At 44.3% G+C, this 19,813-nt stretch overlaps 1 protein-coding gene across 2 annotated transcripts in view; it reads right to left on the reverse strand.

The window, feature by feature from the left end:
* Positions 1-19,813, reverse strand: part of adamts7 (a disintegrin-like and metallopeptidase (reprolysin type) with thrombospondin type 1 motif, 7) — a 99,727-nt gene that overhangs the window by 50,773 nt on the left and 29,141 nt on the right. For both annotated transcript variants that reach the window (XM_080885438.1, XM_080885437.1), the window contains exons 8-9: positions 19,185-19,328; positions 3,551-3,695 (exon numbers count right to left, since the gene is read on the reverse strand). In XM_080885438.1, the coding sequence (XP_080741564.1) occupies positions 3,551-3,695; positions 19,185-19,328 (289 nt within the window). The remainder of the gene's footprint in view (positions 1-3,550; positions 3,696-19,184; positions 19,329-19,813) is intronic.

Below are 19,813 nucleotides of genomic sequence, written 5' to 3' on the forward strand. Positions count from 1 at the left end.
TTTCACTCTGTCATCCATTATGCATCATATACTTCTGAATGAATTTACAATACCATTACTGAGAGTTAACCTGATGTCCATGTCCTGACTTTGTCTTAAAAAAAACCAAAAAACTAAATTATAATTGACTTATTAAAATGTGTTTGTTTGCCTGGTCCAAAAACTAAGAACTCTTAATCAGGTGGCTCGGCCAAGCAATCCTCAGAACTCCAATGTTGATCAGATATAAAAATCAATGAGCCTTAGAAATATCTGGCTGATCAACCCTGATTTCAGCTAAGCTGAACATCCCCTATAGCAACAGCATCATATTTCCTGTACAAACATGTTCAGCTTCACAGCCAGCCTCTGACAAGTGAGTGTGTTCCCCAGAATTGTTAACTCTTCTGTAATGCTGGTCATGCTGTATGCTCTGATAGTGTGAAAGGAACTCTGACCTGCATTTGCACAAATAATCAATCCAAAGACCTACAGAGGTGGAAATTTATAGCTGATAACACACCAAAAGGTCAAAAATATCTAGGAGGTCCCCGACTGATTGGTCCAACTGTCTTGACCCTTTCCCCTTTGCATCTCTTGACATTTGTGATGAATATGTGGACAACACGATTATGATGTAGACATTTCTGAGATTTCAGCTTCTGAAACACTCAGGTTCTTACCTGGTTAAGTCACAGTTAAAACCAAGGAAAGACTAACAAAGGCATGCATAATTAATTCTCAACACAGAGATAAACTTCTAAGGGAAATGGAAAAGTGACAGCGACTGATAATCCCTTAATGGATGAAATTTGAAAGACTTGCGCTTTCAAAAATACAACCTGGATTAGAATCCTGGACTTCGCCACGTTTAGCTTTCAGCATGCAATGTCATACAAAAAGCGCAGAGAGTCAATACAAAAACCCCCCCAGCAACCTCTCAAATTATTCAATCTGTCTGAATCGAGCAATATATGTAATGTATATGTATGTATATGTCTTTATCTCAAAGCAATTGAGACTTCCTTGAGAATGACCCGAACTACTTTGAAAGGTCTAAAAACCCAAAACCTCAAATGTGTGATGCCAGAACAGGTTTGATTTGCACCGCACAACTAAAACATTTTTTAAGGAAACATTTAACTCAAAATCAAGTACAAGTGACAAATATTGTGCATTTTTGTGTGTGTTGATATCGTATAATAAACAAGTATGAATTTAATATTTAAAAACACAGACCATTTCATGCGTTAGATGGCCCCAGATTCCTCTAAATATACCATTTTATAAACAGCAGTCATTCCATGAAAAGTCTGTCAGTGTTAACATTAATGCATGTGATTACAAGAAAACTCAGGGCACTCCAAGAGCTGTGTAAACAAGCTGTAAAAAAAGAAAAGGGATTTGTTGAATTTTCATAACAGTAGGCTGTAGGTGTTGTAAATCTCTAGGCCTCCCACAGTCGTTTTTCCAGTCAGGATGGCGCTTGTAAAATCCACACACTTTACTGCTCTTGCATTGTTCGTATAAAGAAAATGCATGTGTGTGGTCCTCATCTGTCCAGTCTTTTCAAGAACCTGTTGCTTGAGGCTGTATAGGATTTATTTATATGTGTTCCCAGACATAAAGAACAGCAGCCCTGCTAAACTTTGAAGGACTCAAATAATACATCACATTTATTTTGCACAAAAAAATCTCCCCATGAAGAGCTGTTTTTTTCTTCCTCTTTGTCAAAAAAGGTGGGAGGGAAACAATGCCAAGTGAGTGCCGGACACACAAATGCCCAAAGGAGCAAGACTTCCCTGCTGGCTGGATCATTTGCTGCATGTCATTCCACTATTGTGTCTTCATGTGTTCCCTGACTAAATAAAAGCATAAATGTATTATTTTCCTTACCAAAGTTAGATAAATTGGCTTTACCGGTGTTAATGAAATAGAAAAATATAGCACTTGCTGTGGTTCTAAATTAAAGGTTAAAAAAACAGAAGCAAAGTACAAAAAGCTCAAGCCATTGATTTTCAGTCCTTTATAATTAGCACACCTCAGCCTCGTCTCCCAGTTTCCCCTCCTTATGAATGGCTTCTTGACAGCCTCCCTTCCACTGAGACCATTTCTGGTGAGGCTTCAGTGAACAGTAGATGGATAAATTCAAGAGCCAGATGCATTTCTCAGGTCTATATAAATAGACTATATAAATAAAATTGAATTGAATTGAATTGAGGTCCTGTGTCAGGTCTTTTGTGAATTTGTTCCCATGTCTCAAGAACAAGACTACATTGTTCATCTACTGTAGATATTTTTTTAGGCCTTCCACTTTATTTTTTCTCCTCCAATAGTCCAATTTCCTCAAATCCTTTTAAAGACCCACTGGACATCATGCAGTGATATACCAAGTTCTCTGTTAGGTTGTCTGTTATGCACAGACAACACTGGTTCAGCCTTTGTATACTTGAATGATTCATTGGTCAGTGTTAAATAACTTAAGAAGCAAGGAAACCAAAACAAAAGGTCAGGTCAGGTACATACAGAAGAAGGACTCACCTTGTCTATGCACTATCAGCGACACACTATGTTAGATTCAGTCTTCTCTTCTTTTTGTAGCAACACACTACTTTCCTGCAGTACAATACTGTTCAACTGATGCTCACGAGGGTATGGTACCACGGTGTGCTGCCACACTGCCTTTATGCAGACAGAGGGGTTTGTAAGTAATCCAGAAAAGTTGGAGTGCCTGTAGGAATTAGTAGCGCCAGTTTTCAAGGCTTGATCAGCCTCCATTGCTGCAGAACAGATTTAAATTGTTAACATATTTTGCGTTCCCTGAAAAAGGCCTTTTTGTATGATTCAGAAATGTAAATTATTTTGAAGTTTTGGAGCTTTGAAGCTATTCATTGGACTTGAACGACTTGATTTGCAATAAATAACTGGAAAAATTGAGGTGTTCTAAAACTTTTGACCGGTAGTGTATGTATGTGTACACAACGTAAATGTTGTGGACACAAAATTAAAGCAGCCACATGGAAGAACTCAATAAATATTAAACTGACTGATACCACAGTTATTTTAAAATGGCTGTTTAGTCCATTTAGATTAGTTCTTTAGGCTATTTTTTCGCCTTGTGTGTTATTAAAAGGTTATAACTGTAATCAACACATTGTTATTTCATTGCACTCAGGGGAATGAGGTTAAAGAAACGCAGAAATTGGTGCAGAGCGGAGAATGTTTTCCTTATATGTTCTCTTAGTTTAATTCAAGCCGACAGACAGTTCTGAGGAATGGCCAAAGATATTGCCAAAGTCAGTTTATGTGGGGTAATATTTTAAATCACACTATTGTGGTTTAATGTCCTTAAAATTTGTCAGAAATAAGACAGTAAAACCAAGGAAAAAGATGGATGTATAGTGCATAGAAAAGAAACTCATGTCAAGAAAGAACAGAAGATCTAAAAGCTCTTACTGAATCAGGGAACAGTCGTTAAGGTTTTGGGGTTGATCAAAAACATCATAAGAACATTTTTAAGGATTACGGGACAAAGACTATCATTTAATTGTGTAATTTTAGAGAATCTTACATCCATGTCATCACAGAGCAGGGATCCTGATCCATACTGGAGCCGACACTGATGGACAGCACTGTACAGAACGCCGGGAAGCACCGTAGATAGAGACAACCTATCCTTCACCGGGGCATCATCGAGGCACCAGCCCCAGCCACGGCTGTGAGGGAGGAGGAAGGTAGAAGTTAGAGAAAAGAACGAAATGATCGCAGTTTATAAAAATGTCAGCGGCTGTGGAGTATAGTACAACTTTTCTGATTTCTTTATATAGGTGACTGAAGCAAATGTACAATAACAAAGGCTACATTGGTTATTACTAAACCCTGAGGGTTTCATTTATTGATTGTTTTTAGGAAACAACATGCCGAACGTACAAATTTTGACAGGTTATAGCTTTAAAAACTTAATGTGGGAGTAACACTAGCCCTTGCACAACTCAGTGGCTATACAAATACCTACAAACGACAACTTAGATGAGGGCACTGTAATTAAAAGGCGGAAAAGTTTCAGAAAACCACAGTTGATACACAGCTACAAAGCCCATCTGAATATAATAATCAACTGCAGGCATATATTCTCTGCATGACATTTCATTCAAAAGAGCATTTCTCTTTCCCACTCCATCCACAGCTTGACAATCAACGTGCGAGTGTTTAATTATGTGATTACAGCAGTCAAGTATAATTATAGACTCCAACAGAAAAATTATTTACAGGCATCACAGTGTCAAGTGGAAGATGAGGAGAAAGATAAGTGATTTGGTTTACTTCGTCCTGTATTTTGTTTTTAGTAACACAAGAATTTCGAGCCCCATGAAGGTAATGCAAAGAAGGATGCTCAGAGTAAGGTCATCTTCCTCTACTACTCCTTGTTACGACCCGTCTAGGGCCAGGCCATAACATGAGCGAGGCACTCGCTTCCCCCCCAAGACCCAAGCAGTCACACGAAACAAATCCGTTAGATATGAGGTGATTTATTTACAATGTGAATAAAGAGAACCAAAACGGGAGTGTCAACACTTCAGGGTGAGCCAAGGCCAAAACAATAAACAAAACAAACCTACACAAATCCCGCACCCCTGACCTTACCAAAACAAAGTCAAAAATAAAGACAGAGTCTGACCTCCTTAACTAACTCAAAACAGGAGAAAACGGGTGATCAAAAGAAACGGCAGCTCACCCCTACCCACTCCACTTCCACAACTTTCAAGCGTATACTGCAGCCAGCGGCTACCACAGGACTACTGCTGGGTGATGAGGAGAAACGCGAGGACCTCTCCCGCTGTAGCACTCCAGACTCCTTTTAATGGGCGGGTCCTCCAGCTGGATCCAATCACGCCGGGGCAGTATATCCACGCACCAATCGGAACAGGGCCCTGGCACAGCTAAATTAACATAGAAAAAAAACACAACACCTGCACAAACAAACACATGGACATACAAGTTCGTAACACCCCCTTCCATAAGAATTAAACAATCCTCCTATTGTTTAATTCCTGAACTACAAAATTGCTCTCGACAGGGCGTCCGTGATGACATTTTCCGTCCCTTTCTTATGCTTGATCTGCAGGTTGAAGTCTTGCAAAAGAAGGGACCAACGCATAAGTCTCTGATTTGAGTTTTGCATCTGGGAGAGAAATACCAATGGGTTATGGTCAGTGAACACTTGAACAGGGATAGAGCTGGATCCGATATACACCTCGAAATGCTGTAGGGCTAACAACAAGGCAAGGGCTTCCTTTTCAATAGTACTGTAGTTCATCTGATGTTTGTTGAATTTTTTTGAGAAGTAACAAATTGGGCGATCCACGCCGCAATGGTCCTCCTGCATAAGGAGAGCTCCTGCACCAGCCGCACTAGCGTCAACCTCGAGCTTGAAAGGGGACATGAAATTTGGTGCCGTAAGAACAGGGGAACTGCACAGTAATGCTTTCGCAGACTCGAAAGCAGTCTGACAAACAGGCGTCCACACAAAAGGCTTCACCGGACTGATCAAATCGGTGAGAGGAACGACAACAGTGGCAAAGTTCTTACAAAAACCTCTGTAATAACCACACATTCCTAGAAATCGGCGCAGCGCCCTTCTCGTTTGTGGGACTGGAAACTCAACGATCGCCTGTATTTTCGCGGTCACCGGCAGTATCTGTCCCTGACCCACCTGTTTTCCCAGATATGTGATGGTGGCTCTGCCAAATTCACATTTGGCTAGGTTTAGTGTAAGCGAGGCTTTCTGAAAACGGCTGAAAACGAGGGAGAGTGTTTGTAAGTGGTCAGACCAGGTGGATGAGTAAATGACAACATCATCCAAGTAGGCATCGCAGTTATTCACGCCCGCCAGTACTTTGGCCATAAGGCGCTGGAAAGTAGCGGGTGCATTACGCAACCCAAACGGCATAACCGTGTACTGGAGAAAATGATCTGGCGTGACAAAAGCAGATATTTCAGAGGCTCTGGGAGTTAAAGGTACTTGCCAGTAACCTTTTAACAGATCAAGTTTGGTTACAAAAGATGCCGATCCCACTCTATCAATACAATCCTCCATTCTAGGAAGAGGAAATGAATCAGGTTTGGTAACAGCGTTAACTTTTCTGTAATCATTACAAAACCGAGGAGTGTTGTCAGGTTTTGGTACTAGCACACACGGTGAACTCCATGTGCTGGCGCTCGGAAAGGCTAAACCGTGTTCTAAGAGATAGTCAACTTCCTTCTGCATTATCGCTCTTTTCACTGGGTTCACTCGATAAGCATGCTGCTTAATCGGTTTATGTCCTTCCACGTCAATGTCGTGGCACAGGACAGCAGTTTGACGAGGATGGTCAGAAAAGAGTGATAAATTATCCTCTATCAGATCAGTGATGTCAGCTCGAGTGGGTTCAGACAAGTGGACTAAATATGTTTCTATATCGTTTAAGATCTCCGAATTTTTCAATCGGCCGCTACCCAGCGCTTCACTTTTCTGGAGTAGCCCGTCATCAGAGGGTTCATAAGGAGAAACAACACTAGCGGCGCACACTGGAGACGGCGCACCCGAAGGACTCCTCGAGTGATACGATTTTAACATATTAATATGACAAACCCTAGACTTTCTCCGGCGGTCTGGGGTCTGGATCACATAATTGTTGTCACTGAGTTTCTGTTCCACCACATATGGGCCAGCGAACTGAGCTAATAAACTGGACCCTACCACAGGCAGCAACACCAACACTTTCTCTCCCGGCTGAAAACTTCTACGAACAGCCTTTTTGTCATAACGAGCTTTCATTTTTGCCTGCGTATGTGACAGATTTTCTCGAGCTAACTGACATGCAAGGTGAAGGTTTTCCTGAAGTCCGCTAACATAATCCAGAACATTATGCTGGGTTTCAGAAGTTTCTGATAACCACTTCTCCTTCAGAAGGCGGAGGGGACCGCGGACCACGTGTCCAAACACCAGATCCATCGGACTGAATCCCAAGGATTCCTGAGTGGTTTCTCTGACGGCAAACAACAATAACGGCAGACCCTCATCCCATTCTCTATCCGACTCTGCGCAGAACTTGCGCAGCATAGCTTTGAGGGTTTGATGGAATCTCTCCAGAGCACCTTGACTTTCTGGGTGGTATGGACTGGATTTTACATGTTTTAGGTGCAACTCCTCCACAACCTGTGCAAACACTTTTGAAGTAAAATTCGTTCCTTGGTCTGTTTGAATAACCTTTGGAAGCCCGAAAGTAGAGAAAAACTTAAGTAGTGCTTTTATCACCGGTTTTGCTTTCAGCGTGCGTAGTGGAATTGCCTCCGGGAACCTTGTTGCTGAACACATTATTGTTAGTATGTATTGGTGTCCGGATTTAGTTTTTGGCAGGGGACCCACACAATCCAATATTACTTTTTCAAACAGCTCACCTATTACTGGAATAGGATGTAACGGAGCAGGTGGGATGGGTCTGTTAGGTTTCCCCGCCATCTGACATGTGCTACAGGTACGGCAATATGCCACCACATCAGCTTTCAACCCTGGCCAAAAGAAGTTGAGCAACACCCGATGATAAGTTTTGTTCACCCCAAGATGTCCAGCCATGCTGGCATCATGCGCTAAGCTAAGCACCTGCCCTCGATGTGGCTTCGGCACCACCACCTGCGTAGCACCAGGCAAACCACACCGGTCAGAGGACCACCTCCTCATAAGAACTCCATCTTGCACAAAATAAGAAGTGGGAGATTCACTTCCTGCACTCTTAGCTGCAGATAGAAAACAGGGAGCCAGTGATGAGTCATTCTGCTGAGCAGTTATCAATGCATCCCTATTCAATTTCTCATCCAGCTCTGGCATCAGTTTTGTTACATCATTTCCGCTTCCTATTCTGCCACTCTCACGGCTGGGAGATTTTCTTTCGTCTAGCGTCGCCAACATCCACAACATCATCAAATTTGCGCGATTGCGCACGAGTAATAGCACAAACAGGAAACACACTTGATAAAGGGGCGGCAACATCAGTGACAGAAGAAATAGGCGTTTCCACCACTTCAGGCGGTGGAAAAACTGTTCCCCCAGCCAAGTCATTTCCTAGAATAAATGAAACCCCTTTAATAGGCAACTGGGAACTCACCGCAACTTTAACATGCCCCGTTTTCACGGGCGAATGCAAATGTACTTTGTGTAACGGCGCCCGAAGAACGCTCATCTTAATTCCCCAAACCAACACATCTGAATCACAAGCAGTTTTATCTGACAATGGCAGTACACTATCCAACATAAACAACTGATGCGCACCTGTGTCCCGAAGAATAGTAACAGGCACTTTATCCCTCTCTTCTCCCGTCACAGAAACAAAGCCTTTCGTGATGAATGGTTTAAAACGTGGCTCTATTTCCACATCCGCATGGTGCAAATCACGGGTGAGAGTGGAATGCGATTTAGGCAAAGGGACAACTTTGATGAGACCTACGCCCGCTGGATTTTTAGAGCCTTTGCGCTGCTCTTTCCTCCGGAGCGCAGGACAGACAGCGATCAGGTGTCCGGGTTCGCGACAATAAAAACAGTCGCGATTAACACCATCCTCCTGTCTATCTTTCAGTCCTATCTTTGGTGACTTTATTTTCCTTTCCTGTCCCACCCTGATATTCTGTGAGACAGCGGCTGAAAATATAGTTTTGTGGGTGAGAGTAAACTCATCAGCCATCACTGCCGCTTTAGCAAGTGAGGTCACCTTTTGCTCATTCAGATAAATGACTACTTGGTCCGGCAAACATTTTTTGAATTCCTCTAACAAAAGAAGCTCTTTCAGCCCCTCGAGATCCTTTACTTTACTGGCCTGCAACCATCGTTCAAACAAGCGACTCTTTTCACGGGCAAACTCCACAAATGTCTGATTGGCGGTTTTTTCACACTTCCTAAATCTTTGACGGTAGGCTTCTGGGACGAGCTCATATGCCTGCAACACAGTCTTCTTCATGATGTCATAATCCAGGCTATCTTCAATTGATAAACTGGTACACACCTCCTGGGCTTTGCCAACCAGTTTGCATTGCAACAGCAGCGGCCAAAATTCCTTCGGCCAGCTTAACGCGGCCGCTATACGCTCAAAAGCGTTAAAATAGGAATCCACTTCGGCCTCATGAAACGGGGGAACCAGTTTAACGTGCTTAGTGATGTCAAAACCTGTTGGGACAGCGGTGGACGTACCAAGATGACTAGAGGCAGATGTGGAGGGCTTTCGCTCCAGCTCCAAAGCTCTGACACGGAGGTGCATTGCTTGTACCTCAAGCTCTTTAGCACGGGTTTCCACCTCCCTTATACGGAGGGTCAAACGGAGATCTTCCGTAGACCGCCCCGCCAGGGGTTCCCCGGCCGTACCAGACCCAGCTGCTTCAATCTTTGCCCCAGCAGCATCAGAGTCCGCCTCGGCTGCATCAGAGTCCGCCTCGGCTGCATCAGAGTCCGCCTCGGCTGGTAGCACGTTAACAGGCCCTTTGGCATCCGGCCCCGGCTCAGCCTCCGGAGCCACCTTCACACCCCCGCCATCAGGCTGCTCTACAGCTGCCTTCGGGGCAGGAAGGATGCCTCGCTCCACCAGCTCTGCACACAAAGCGTCCCTAACCTCCGCTTTGCGGGCACCATAGGACACTTGAATATCATAATAACTAGCAATAATAAGCAAATCCGCTTTCCTGCACTTCACTATTTTATCCCATGAAGGCGAAGTAACAAAATCATCCAAAGAAAACTCCATAATTCCACACACCTACCACCCCCACACCCAAGAAAACCGCCAACAGACCAAACACACGCGAAAACCCACAGAAAAAGGCAGAGGACGAGCCCCCAATTCATGTTACGACCCGTCTAGGGCCAGGCCATAACATGAGCGAGGCACACTTTAATGGGCGGGTCCTCCAGCTGGATCCAATCACGCCGGGGCAGTATATCCACGCACCAATCGGAACAGGGCCCTGGCACAGCTAAATTAACATAGAAAAAAAACACAACACCTGCACAAACAAACACATGGACATACAAGTTCGTAACACTCCTCTACTAGTAAGTTTTACACTTACTAGTTTTCTACTAGTTACTAGCAGATCTACTCAATCGTCTCACACTGGTTTCCAACGAGCAGAATGAGAGGTTCACATCATATATGTCCAGCCAACAAATCTTGCATCATTTTAGGAAACTCTACTTATCCTAACCAATCACTAAAATATATAGAGCTTGAACACTTGGCAACACTTGGCCTATGTTAGCCTGGCGATGGCGCTAAATAGCTAATTGATAGTGCTCCTGTCAAGCTTGTTGGACCACGTGTTTTTCAGCTAAAAACCCCTCTATATCATGACAATAGCAGACAAATCCATCAAAATCCTGGTTTAAGAGTGTCGGCCAAGGAAAAAAGTTGTTTGATGTACGGATGAATCACTTTGATTCTTTGGATCTGTCGATTTAAATTGACCAGGACTTTGATCTCTGCGAAGATAAAGTTGTGATGATGTTAAGTAATGTGAGCTTTAGCTACATCTATGGTCAAGCTGCTAAATAACTGCATTTAAAACTGCATTTCCCAACATTCATATACTGACACTCGAAAACCAAAAATAACAGTTCTGCTTTAGTGAACCCAAAAGAGTTGTCCTGCATTGGTCTTTAATGCTTTAATCAAAATGGTAATAAGCATGTGAACTGGCTAATGAGATTAAATGGTAAATGACTGGTACTTATACTTTTCTACTCCAACTGAGCACTCAAAGCACTCAAGAGAGTCAAACAATCTCATGTATGTGCAGTAGCAGAAAAAAAGAAAAGAAAAAACATATACACAATAGAAAGATGAAAAGTGGCCTCTGTCACATTACAACAAGTAGTTTCATTCAGTCTTTGATGTCTCCAGAGTTGCTGTCTTTACCAACCAGTCAGGTTGCAGCTTACATCAAAGTCTGTCCAGATTCATAATAAATTTAGCTGTTTTCACACATGCACTTCAGGCTTGAACTTTTTCAGACGTAACCCTGCTTAACTGCACATGAGAACATGAATGAGTTTTAAGTAACTTGGTTCCTGCGTGCTCTGCTCAGGTACCACCCCCCATAAAAATGCAGTTCAAGTCCTGTAAATCTGTGAAAGGGCAACACCTGGACCTAGTTGTGGAAAAATACTCTTTGTACATTACAAGTCAGCGCTTGCAATTTGACAGAGGTCACTTGTTTTTTGCCCAGTATGAGTAGAAAAGTGCTACAGAGGCAGCACCCCATTTACCATTTAATCACAGTTTTAGTGACACATGCTTATTATCTTTTTAAATTAAAGCTTTACAAACAAGTGAAGGATGACAGTTTTGGTTATTTACTTTTGTTATTTTTGATTTTCAAGTGTGTTTCCAGGCTGCATTATTTAAAAGCATAACTAGATACATGCAGCTAAAAATCATGTTACAAAGCTCACATTACTTAACACAGGGCCATCATAACTTTATCTTGATGGAGACTCTTATTTTAGCGCTAATAAAACACCAGCTCTTTCACCATCTAGAACTTTTAAGAATTCATAATTGAAAACAATGTAATTGTCAACAATCCAGTGTCCTTTACAATTTCAAAGAAGGGCAAAAAAATCTTGTCTTCTGATTTGGGATATGATATTCAATACCACCCCCCCATCAGTGTACATAGATGGACAACATGAAAGTCTAATGCATGCCCCTAGCCATAGTCATCACTGTGTTAATCTTCCAGGTCTCTCTCTCTCTCTCTATATATATATATATATATATATATATATATATATATATATATATATATATATATATATATATATATATATATATATATATATATATATATATATATATATATATATATATATATCTCAGTGGCAAGGGAACAATAAGAGAACAGCACCACCAAGGCTGGAGACGGAGCAATACTGGAAGAGCATATGGGAGAAGGATGCAACCCATAACGGCAATGCTCAGTGGCTAGTGGATCTGAGGGCAGACCACAGCGACCTCCCTGAACAGGGTCCAGTAACCATCACAGTGGCAGATATCCAAGAAAGGGTCTCCAGTATGAAGAGTTGGACAGCACCAGGGCCCGACATGGTTCACGCCTACTGGCTGAAGAAGCTAACTGCACTCCACGAGCGTCTGGCAGCACAAATGAACCAGCTGCTAGTTAACGAGAGACACCCGGAATGGCTAACTGAAGGCCGGACGGTCCTGATCCCCAAGGACCCCAAGAAGGGACCGGTCCCCTCCAACTACCGACCAATAACCTGCCTCAGTACTACATGGAAGCTCCTGTCAGGCATCATATCGGCTAAGATGAACAGGCACATGGGTCAATACATGAGCGGGACACAGAAAGGAATTGGCAAGAATACCAGAGGCGCAAAACACCAGCTACTGGTAGACAGAACAATCAGCCGAGACTGCAAGACCAGACTGACCAACCTGTGCACAGCCTGGATTGATTGCAAGAAGGCCTATGACTCAATGCCCCACAGCTGGATACTGGAATGCCTAGAATTGTACAAGATCAATGGGACCCTAAGAGCCTTCATCAGGAACTCAATGGGGATGTGGCGTACAACACTAGAGGCCAACTCCAAGCCCATAGCACAAGTCACCATCAAGTGCGGGATCTACCAAGGAGATGCTCTGTCCCCACTGCTGTTCTGCATAGGCCTGAACCCCCTCAGTGAGATCATTAACAAGACTGGCTACGGATACCGACTACGGAACGGAGCAGTTGTCAGCCACCTCCTGTACATGGATGACATCAAGCTGTATGCCAAGAGTGAACGAGACATCGATTCACTGATCCACACTACCAGGCTATACAGCAATGACATTGGAATGTCGTTCGGACTGGAGAAGTGTAGTTGGATGGTAACAAAGAGAGGGAAGGTAGTCAGAACTGAGGGGATTGAACTACCAGAAGGCAACATTGCAGACATAGAGGACAGTTACAAGTACTTGGGGATCCCGCAGGCGAATGGGAACCATGAAGAGGCCGCTAGAAAAGCTGCAACCACCAAGTACCTGCAGAGGGTCAGGCAAGTCCTGAGGAGTCAGCTGAATGGTAAGAACAAGATCCGGGCCATCAACACGTACGCCCTGCCCGTGATCAGGTACCCTGCTGGGGTAATAGGCTGGCCAAAGGAGGAGATAGAAGCCACTGACATAAAGACAAGAAAGCTCCCTTCCCATGCATGGGGGTTTCTGCTGCCTGAGGTAGTCAGCTGAGGCACTCGGTCAGTTGGGGCCATCTTCCCAATGTATTCTTGGATGTTCGTTGTCTCATCGGATGAGACAACGAACATCCAAGAATACATTGGGAAGATGGCCCCAACTGACCGAGTGCTCAGTGAATACCTCAGGCAGCAGAAACCCAAGAAAGAGGAGGGAGACGAGGAACCATCATGGAAGGACAGAGCCCTGCACGGTATGTACCACCGGCAGATAGAGGAGGTGGCTGATATCCAGAAATCCTACCAGTGGCTGGACAAAGCTGGACTGAAAGACAGCACAGAGGCACTAATCATGGCAGCACAAGAACAAGCTCTGAGCACAAGATCCATAGAGGCTGGGGTCTATCACACCAGGCAAGACCCCAGGTGCAGGCTGTGTAAAGATGCCCCAGAGACAATCCAGCACATAACAGCAGGGTGCAAGATGCTAGCAGGCAAGGCATACATGGAACGCCATAACCAAGTGGCCGGCATAGTGTACAGGAACATCTGTGCGGAGTATAACCTGGAAGTCCCGAGGTCAAAATGGGAGATGCCCCCAAGGGTGGTGGAGAATGACCGAGCTAAGATCCTGTGGGACTTCCAGATACAGACGGACAAAATGGTGGTGGCTAACCAACCGGACATAGTGGTGGTAGACAAACAGAAGAAGACGGCCGTAGTGATCGATGTAGCGGTTCCGAATGACAGCAATATCAGGAAGAAGGAACACGAGAAGCTGGAGAAATACCAAGGGCTCAGAGAAGAGCTCGAGAGGATGTGGAGGGTGAAGGTGACGGTGTTCCCCGTGGTAATCGGAGCACTAGGTGCGGTGACTCCCAAGCTAGGCGAGTGGCTCCAGCAGATCCCGGGAACAACATCGGAGATCTCTGTCCAGAAGAGCGCAGTCCTGGGAACAGCTAAGATACTGCGCAGGACCCTCAAGCTCCCAGGCCTCTGGTAGAGGACCCGAGCTTGAAGGATAAACCGCCCGCTATATATATATATATATATATATATATATATATATATATATATATATATATATATATATATATATATATATATATATATATATATATATATATATATATATATATATATATATATCCTCCACATCCTCTCGAGCTCTTCTCTGAGCCCTTGGTATTTCTCCAGCTTCTCGTGTTCCTTCTTCCTGATATTGCTGTCATTCGGAACCGCTACATCGATCACGACGGCCGTCTTCTTCTGTTTGTCTACCACCACTATGTCCGGTTGGTTAGCCACCACCATTTTGTCCGTCTGTATCTGGAAGTCCCACAGGATCTTAGCTCGGTCATTCTCCACCACCCTTGGGGGCATCTCCCATTTTGACCTCGGGACTTCCAGGTTATACTCCGCACAGATGTTCCTGTACACTATGCCGGCCACTTGGTTATGGCGTTCCATGTATGCCTTGCCTGCTAGCATCTTGCACCCTGCTGTTATGTGCTGGATTGTCTCTGGGGCATCTTTACACAGCCTGCACCGGGGGTCTTGCCTGGTGTGATAGACCCCAGCCTCTATGGATCTTGTACTCAGAGCTTGTTCTTGTGCTGCCATGATTAGTGCCTCTGTGCTGTCTTTCAGTCCAGCTTTGTCCAGCCACTGGTAGGATTTCTGGATATCAGCCACCTCCTCTATCTGCCGGTGGTACATACCGTGCAGGGGCCTGTCCTTCCATGATGGTTCCTCGTTTCCCTCCTCTTTCTTGGGTTTCTGCTGCCTGAGGTATTCACTGAGCACTCGGTCAGTTGGGGCCATCTTCCCAATGTATTCTTGGATGTTCCTTGTCTCATCCTGGACTGTGGTGCTGACACTCACCAGTCCCCGGCCCCCTTCCTTCCGCTTAGCGTACAGCCTCAGGGTGCTGGACTTGGGGTGAAACCCTCCATGCATGGTAAGGAGCTTTCTTGTCTTTATGTCAGTGGCTTCTATCTCCTCCTTTGGCCAGCCTATTACCCCAGCAGGGTACCTGATCACGGGCAGGGCGTACGTGTTGATGGCCCGGATCTTTTTCTTACCATTCAGCTGACTCCTCAGGGCTTGCCTGACCCTCTGCAGGTACTTGGTGGTTGCAGCCTTTCTAGCGGCCTCTTCATGGTTCCCATTTGCCTGCGGGATCCCCAGGTACTTGTAACTGTCCTCTATGTCTGCAATGTTGCCTTCTGGTAGTTCAATCCCCTCAGTTCTGACTACCTTCCCTCTCTTTGATACCATCCGACTACACTTCTCCAGTCCGAACGACATTCCAATGTCATTGCTGTATAGCCTGGTAGTGTGGATCAGTGAATCGATGTCTCGTTCACTCTTGGCATACAGCTTGATGTCATCCATGTACAGGAGGTGGCTGACAACTGCTCCGTTCCGTAGTCGGTATCCGTAGCCAGTCTTGTTAATGATCTCACTGAGGGGGTTCAGGCCTATGCAGAACAGCAGTGGGGACAGAGCATCTCCTTGGTAGATCCCGCACTTGATGGTGACTTGTGCTATGGGCTTGGAGTTGGCCTCTAGTGTTGTACGCCACATCCCCATTGAGTTCCTGATGAAGGCTCTTAGGGTCCCATTGATCTTGTACAATTCTAGGCATTCCAGTATCCAGCTGTGGGGCATTGAGTCATAGGCCTTCTTGTAATCAATCCAGGCTGTGCACAGGTTGGTCAGTCTGGTCTTGCAGTCTCGGCTGATTGTTCTGTCTACCAGTAGCTGGTGTTTTGCGCCTCTGGTATTCTTGCCAATTCCTTTCTGTGTCCCGCTCATGTATTGACCCATGTGCCTGTTCATCTTAGCCGATATGATGCCTGACAGGAGCTTCCATGTAGTACTGAGGCAGGTTATTGGTCGGTAGTTGGAGGGGACCGGTCCCTTCTTGGGGTCCTTGGGGATCAGGACCGTCCGGCCTTCAGTTAGCCATTCCGGGTGTCTCTCGTTAACTAGCAGCTGGTTCATTTGTGCTGCCAGACGCTCGTGGAGTGCAGTCAGCTTCTTCAGCCAGTAGGCGTGAACCATGTCGGGCCCTGGTGCTGTCCAACTCTTCATACTGGAGACCCTTTCTTGGATATCTGCCACTGTGATGGTTACTGGACCCTGTTCAGGGAGGTCGCTGTGGTCTGCCCTCAGATCCTCTAGCCACTGAGCATTGCCGTTATGGGTTGCGTCCTTCTCCCATATGCTCTTCCAGTATTGCTCCGTCTCCAGCCTTGGTGGTGCTGTTCTCTTATTGTTCCCTTGCCACTGAGAGTACACCTTTGCTGGTTCTGTGGAGAACAGCTGGTTTATTCTCCTGCCTTCTATCTCTCTGGTGTACCTCCTCAAGCGGCTGGCCAAGGCTGTGAGTCTTTGCTTGGCAGTTTCCAAGGCCTCAGGTATGGACAGCTTGCTGTATTTCTTAGGCACCTTATTTGTCGCACCTTGCTGCAACTCCGTTAGTTGGCTAACCTCCCTCCGTGCTACTTTGATCTTGCCCTCTAGCCTCCTTCTCCATGGAGGGTACTGTCCCTTGTCGCTGTTCAACTTGTAGCCAAGCATCTCACTGATCACTGCTGCCGTATTGTAGATCAGCTTGTTAGTGTCGGTAATCGTGGTTGTAGGTATTGCCCGTAGTGCTGCATTAACATCATCTAGCAGACCTTCTGAGGGTACTTCACGTAATCTTGGTAACCGGCTACGGGGGATCCAGGTTTCAAGCTATCGCACTTGGGGCTATGTACCCAATCTCGGGTGGGGGTGATGATATCGCCCCCCTGACCTGGCGTCCTGACTCCTCCTTGCCGTAGCATTTGTGTTGTACCTCGTCAATCTCTAGCTGTGAGAGCAGTCCCTTCTTTCGAATGTTGGAACACTGAGCTACTAGTTGTTTCGCCGTCATTCTGGATGTTGGGTATCGAAGAATCCATAGGTCCCTCATCCTATTCATGTAGCCCCTTCCGCCGGGGTTACTTGCATAGTAGCATTCCAACAACGCCCTGTTTTCGTCTCTTGCCCACCGATGCCTTCTTGTTCCAGTAGCCCGCTTTTCGTCAGGGTGCCCTGGTTCCTCAACACCTGACGCGGACCTTGTTGATCCGGGCGACGTCCGAGCCGGCATGCCTTCATATTTATTTGTCTCGCTCATGTCTGCGGTAGGCTCACTTAGCATAGGGGGTCTAGCCTTAGGACCCTTACTGGATACAGACGCCCCAGGCAGGAATCGAACTTGCGATCCTCTGTTCCAAAGGCGTGTAGTCTAGCTGCTAGCTATATATATATATATATATATATATATATATATATATATATATATATATATATATATATTATATATATATATATATATATATATATATATATATATATATATATATATATGACCTTTCACTTTCTACATGAAATGACACCTACAGATCAGACCTCTGAAGCAGTGCGAGCTATGGAGGCCTGCTGGGACAAATGAAGCTATATATACAATAGAGGCTTTGTCTTTCAGTCAGCGGCAGAGACGTGGCAGAGAAAAATGGGGTGAGATGGGTAGAGTTAAGTGAATAAAATGGAAAGAAAAATAAAACCTCACGTTAACCATGATTTAATGCATTGTGGCTTTGAGCACAATGCTAAAATATATGCTAACACACTATAGTCAAAATATTGCAAAATACATATAGGCGAGTTTGTTTTGATTAAAACACATACTGACTGAACTAACTGGAAGTGCTGGTTTTAAGTGGTTTTAGACTTTTTTTCCCCACTTTAAACTATCTGTCATAAACAGACACACAAATAAACACATAACTCATATAAACACACAAACCACTGGCTTTTGTGCCGCAAACTCCCACAAGTGTAAATATCACCGTGAACTCCCACAGTGGAGTCAAGAAGACGATACTGTCAAGTAGCCGAACACCCACTAAATGAATTCCAGATGCTCGGAGCAAAGAAACTGGGGCAGTTATGGTGAAATATTTCAGACGTTCAGCACATGTGCTGCTGAAGCAAGAATCAAGTCTTTGATGGTAGCAGCTGTCTGTACAGCTGAGAGACACTGGCAGACTGTAGTGTAAAAGTAGCCAGATGGTGGAACGTATGATGGGGTATACAGCCATATACTGAAAGTTACACTATTGAGTATACATTGTTTTTATCAAATACTATTATCAATAATTTAATAATATTGAGTATAAGTTAATATTGGCAAGACAAGCCCAAAAACTGCACAGTTCAACAGGAACATTGCAAAACTGATATCAGTACATGATGTAAAAAGCTCACTAAAGACTGTCACAGACAGAAATGTCTGTTTCAAAATCCATTTAAACAAAGCGTTGATTCAAGAAAAAGAAGTACTCTATTTAGGCTTTTACTCAACTTCATCACATATGAATTACTGACTGTGCAGTGAGCTTTAAATGAAGTTAGAAGTCACAGTTACTAGTCCTGGGTCACTATTTGACTATCAGATGTAGAAGAGAGGTGGGTTAGAGGGCCTTTTTTTAATGTCAGTCACTAAAGTAAGTGGGCGGCATTAACTGTGCTGCTGAACTTAAGGGGTTTAACAATGAGGTGGCCATTGCCCTTCAATAGAAATAATTTTCTAAGATAACATTGCCACAGTAATAAAAGCATTCAGCAGTGAAGAACAGCCTCTCTTCTGTACTAATGTGAAAAGCCATTATTACCCAAAGGGCTCTAATGTTAAAGGTCATTTGAAACAGTGTTATGTAACTTATTTTCAGTGTTTTTAAATTCAGTGTATCTTGGTCAGAAAGTTTTATTATGTAGTGATGGTTTAGTTTTGTGATCTGCTAATGGTTCTAGATGTTGGTGACAGATGACAGCAAACAGGGAAACTGCAGGGAAATCCAAAAATGTTTAGGGCACGTGAATCCTCAAGCCTATATACATGTATGTTACACAGCAGCACAGTCATACAGAACAAACAGGCACTCACTCTAGGAAGCGGGTGATGTATTGGCGACTGCAGCGTGACCACCTGGGCAAAGAGGTGCCGTACAGGAGCTGTGGAGACATGACGAAAGGTCGTTTCCCAACGGGTTCACAGTCATTACCGCTGCCATCATGCTGAATCCCAAAACTGTGATAAAAAGGATTCACAAAAAAAGGGAAAAAAGTGAGGGGGCACAGCATGTAACATGTATATCAAGGCAAAGCGCCGCATGTGTAGTATAACAAAGAATTATGAGCACTCGACATGTTTAAAATACATCAAAACAGGCAGAACTTGTGTTTTTTTTATTCATGTAACCTTTGTTTATCCAGGTAGTCCCACTGAGACTTAATGTCTCATTTACAAGAGACACAGAGTTTCTTTCTTCTTGCAGAGAGCATGACTACACAAACATTACTTATGTGAATATGATGAGGAAAAGGCCATTCACCCCTTCTTTTTAGCCTGAATTTCTTTTTCTCTTCATCTGGAGCTCTAGGATCTATTTTCTTAGATACTACCATTGCACCCTGAGAGAGAAAGTGAAAAGCAATAGATTTAAAATTATAGGGCGCTGCCAAATACAGAAAAGTTTACGAGCGCTTAGTACTTTTCAAGGTTGAGAACAGTAA

This window comes from Rhamphochromis sp. 'chilingali', assembly GCF_963969265.1.
Source record: "Rhamphochromis sp. 'chilingali' genome assembly, chromosome: 6".
In the NCBI taxonomy this organism is placed as follows: domain Eukaryota; kingdom Metazoa; phylum Chordata; class Actinopteri; order Cichliformes; family Cichlidae; genus Rhamphochromis; species Rhamphochromis sp. 'chilingali'.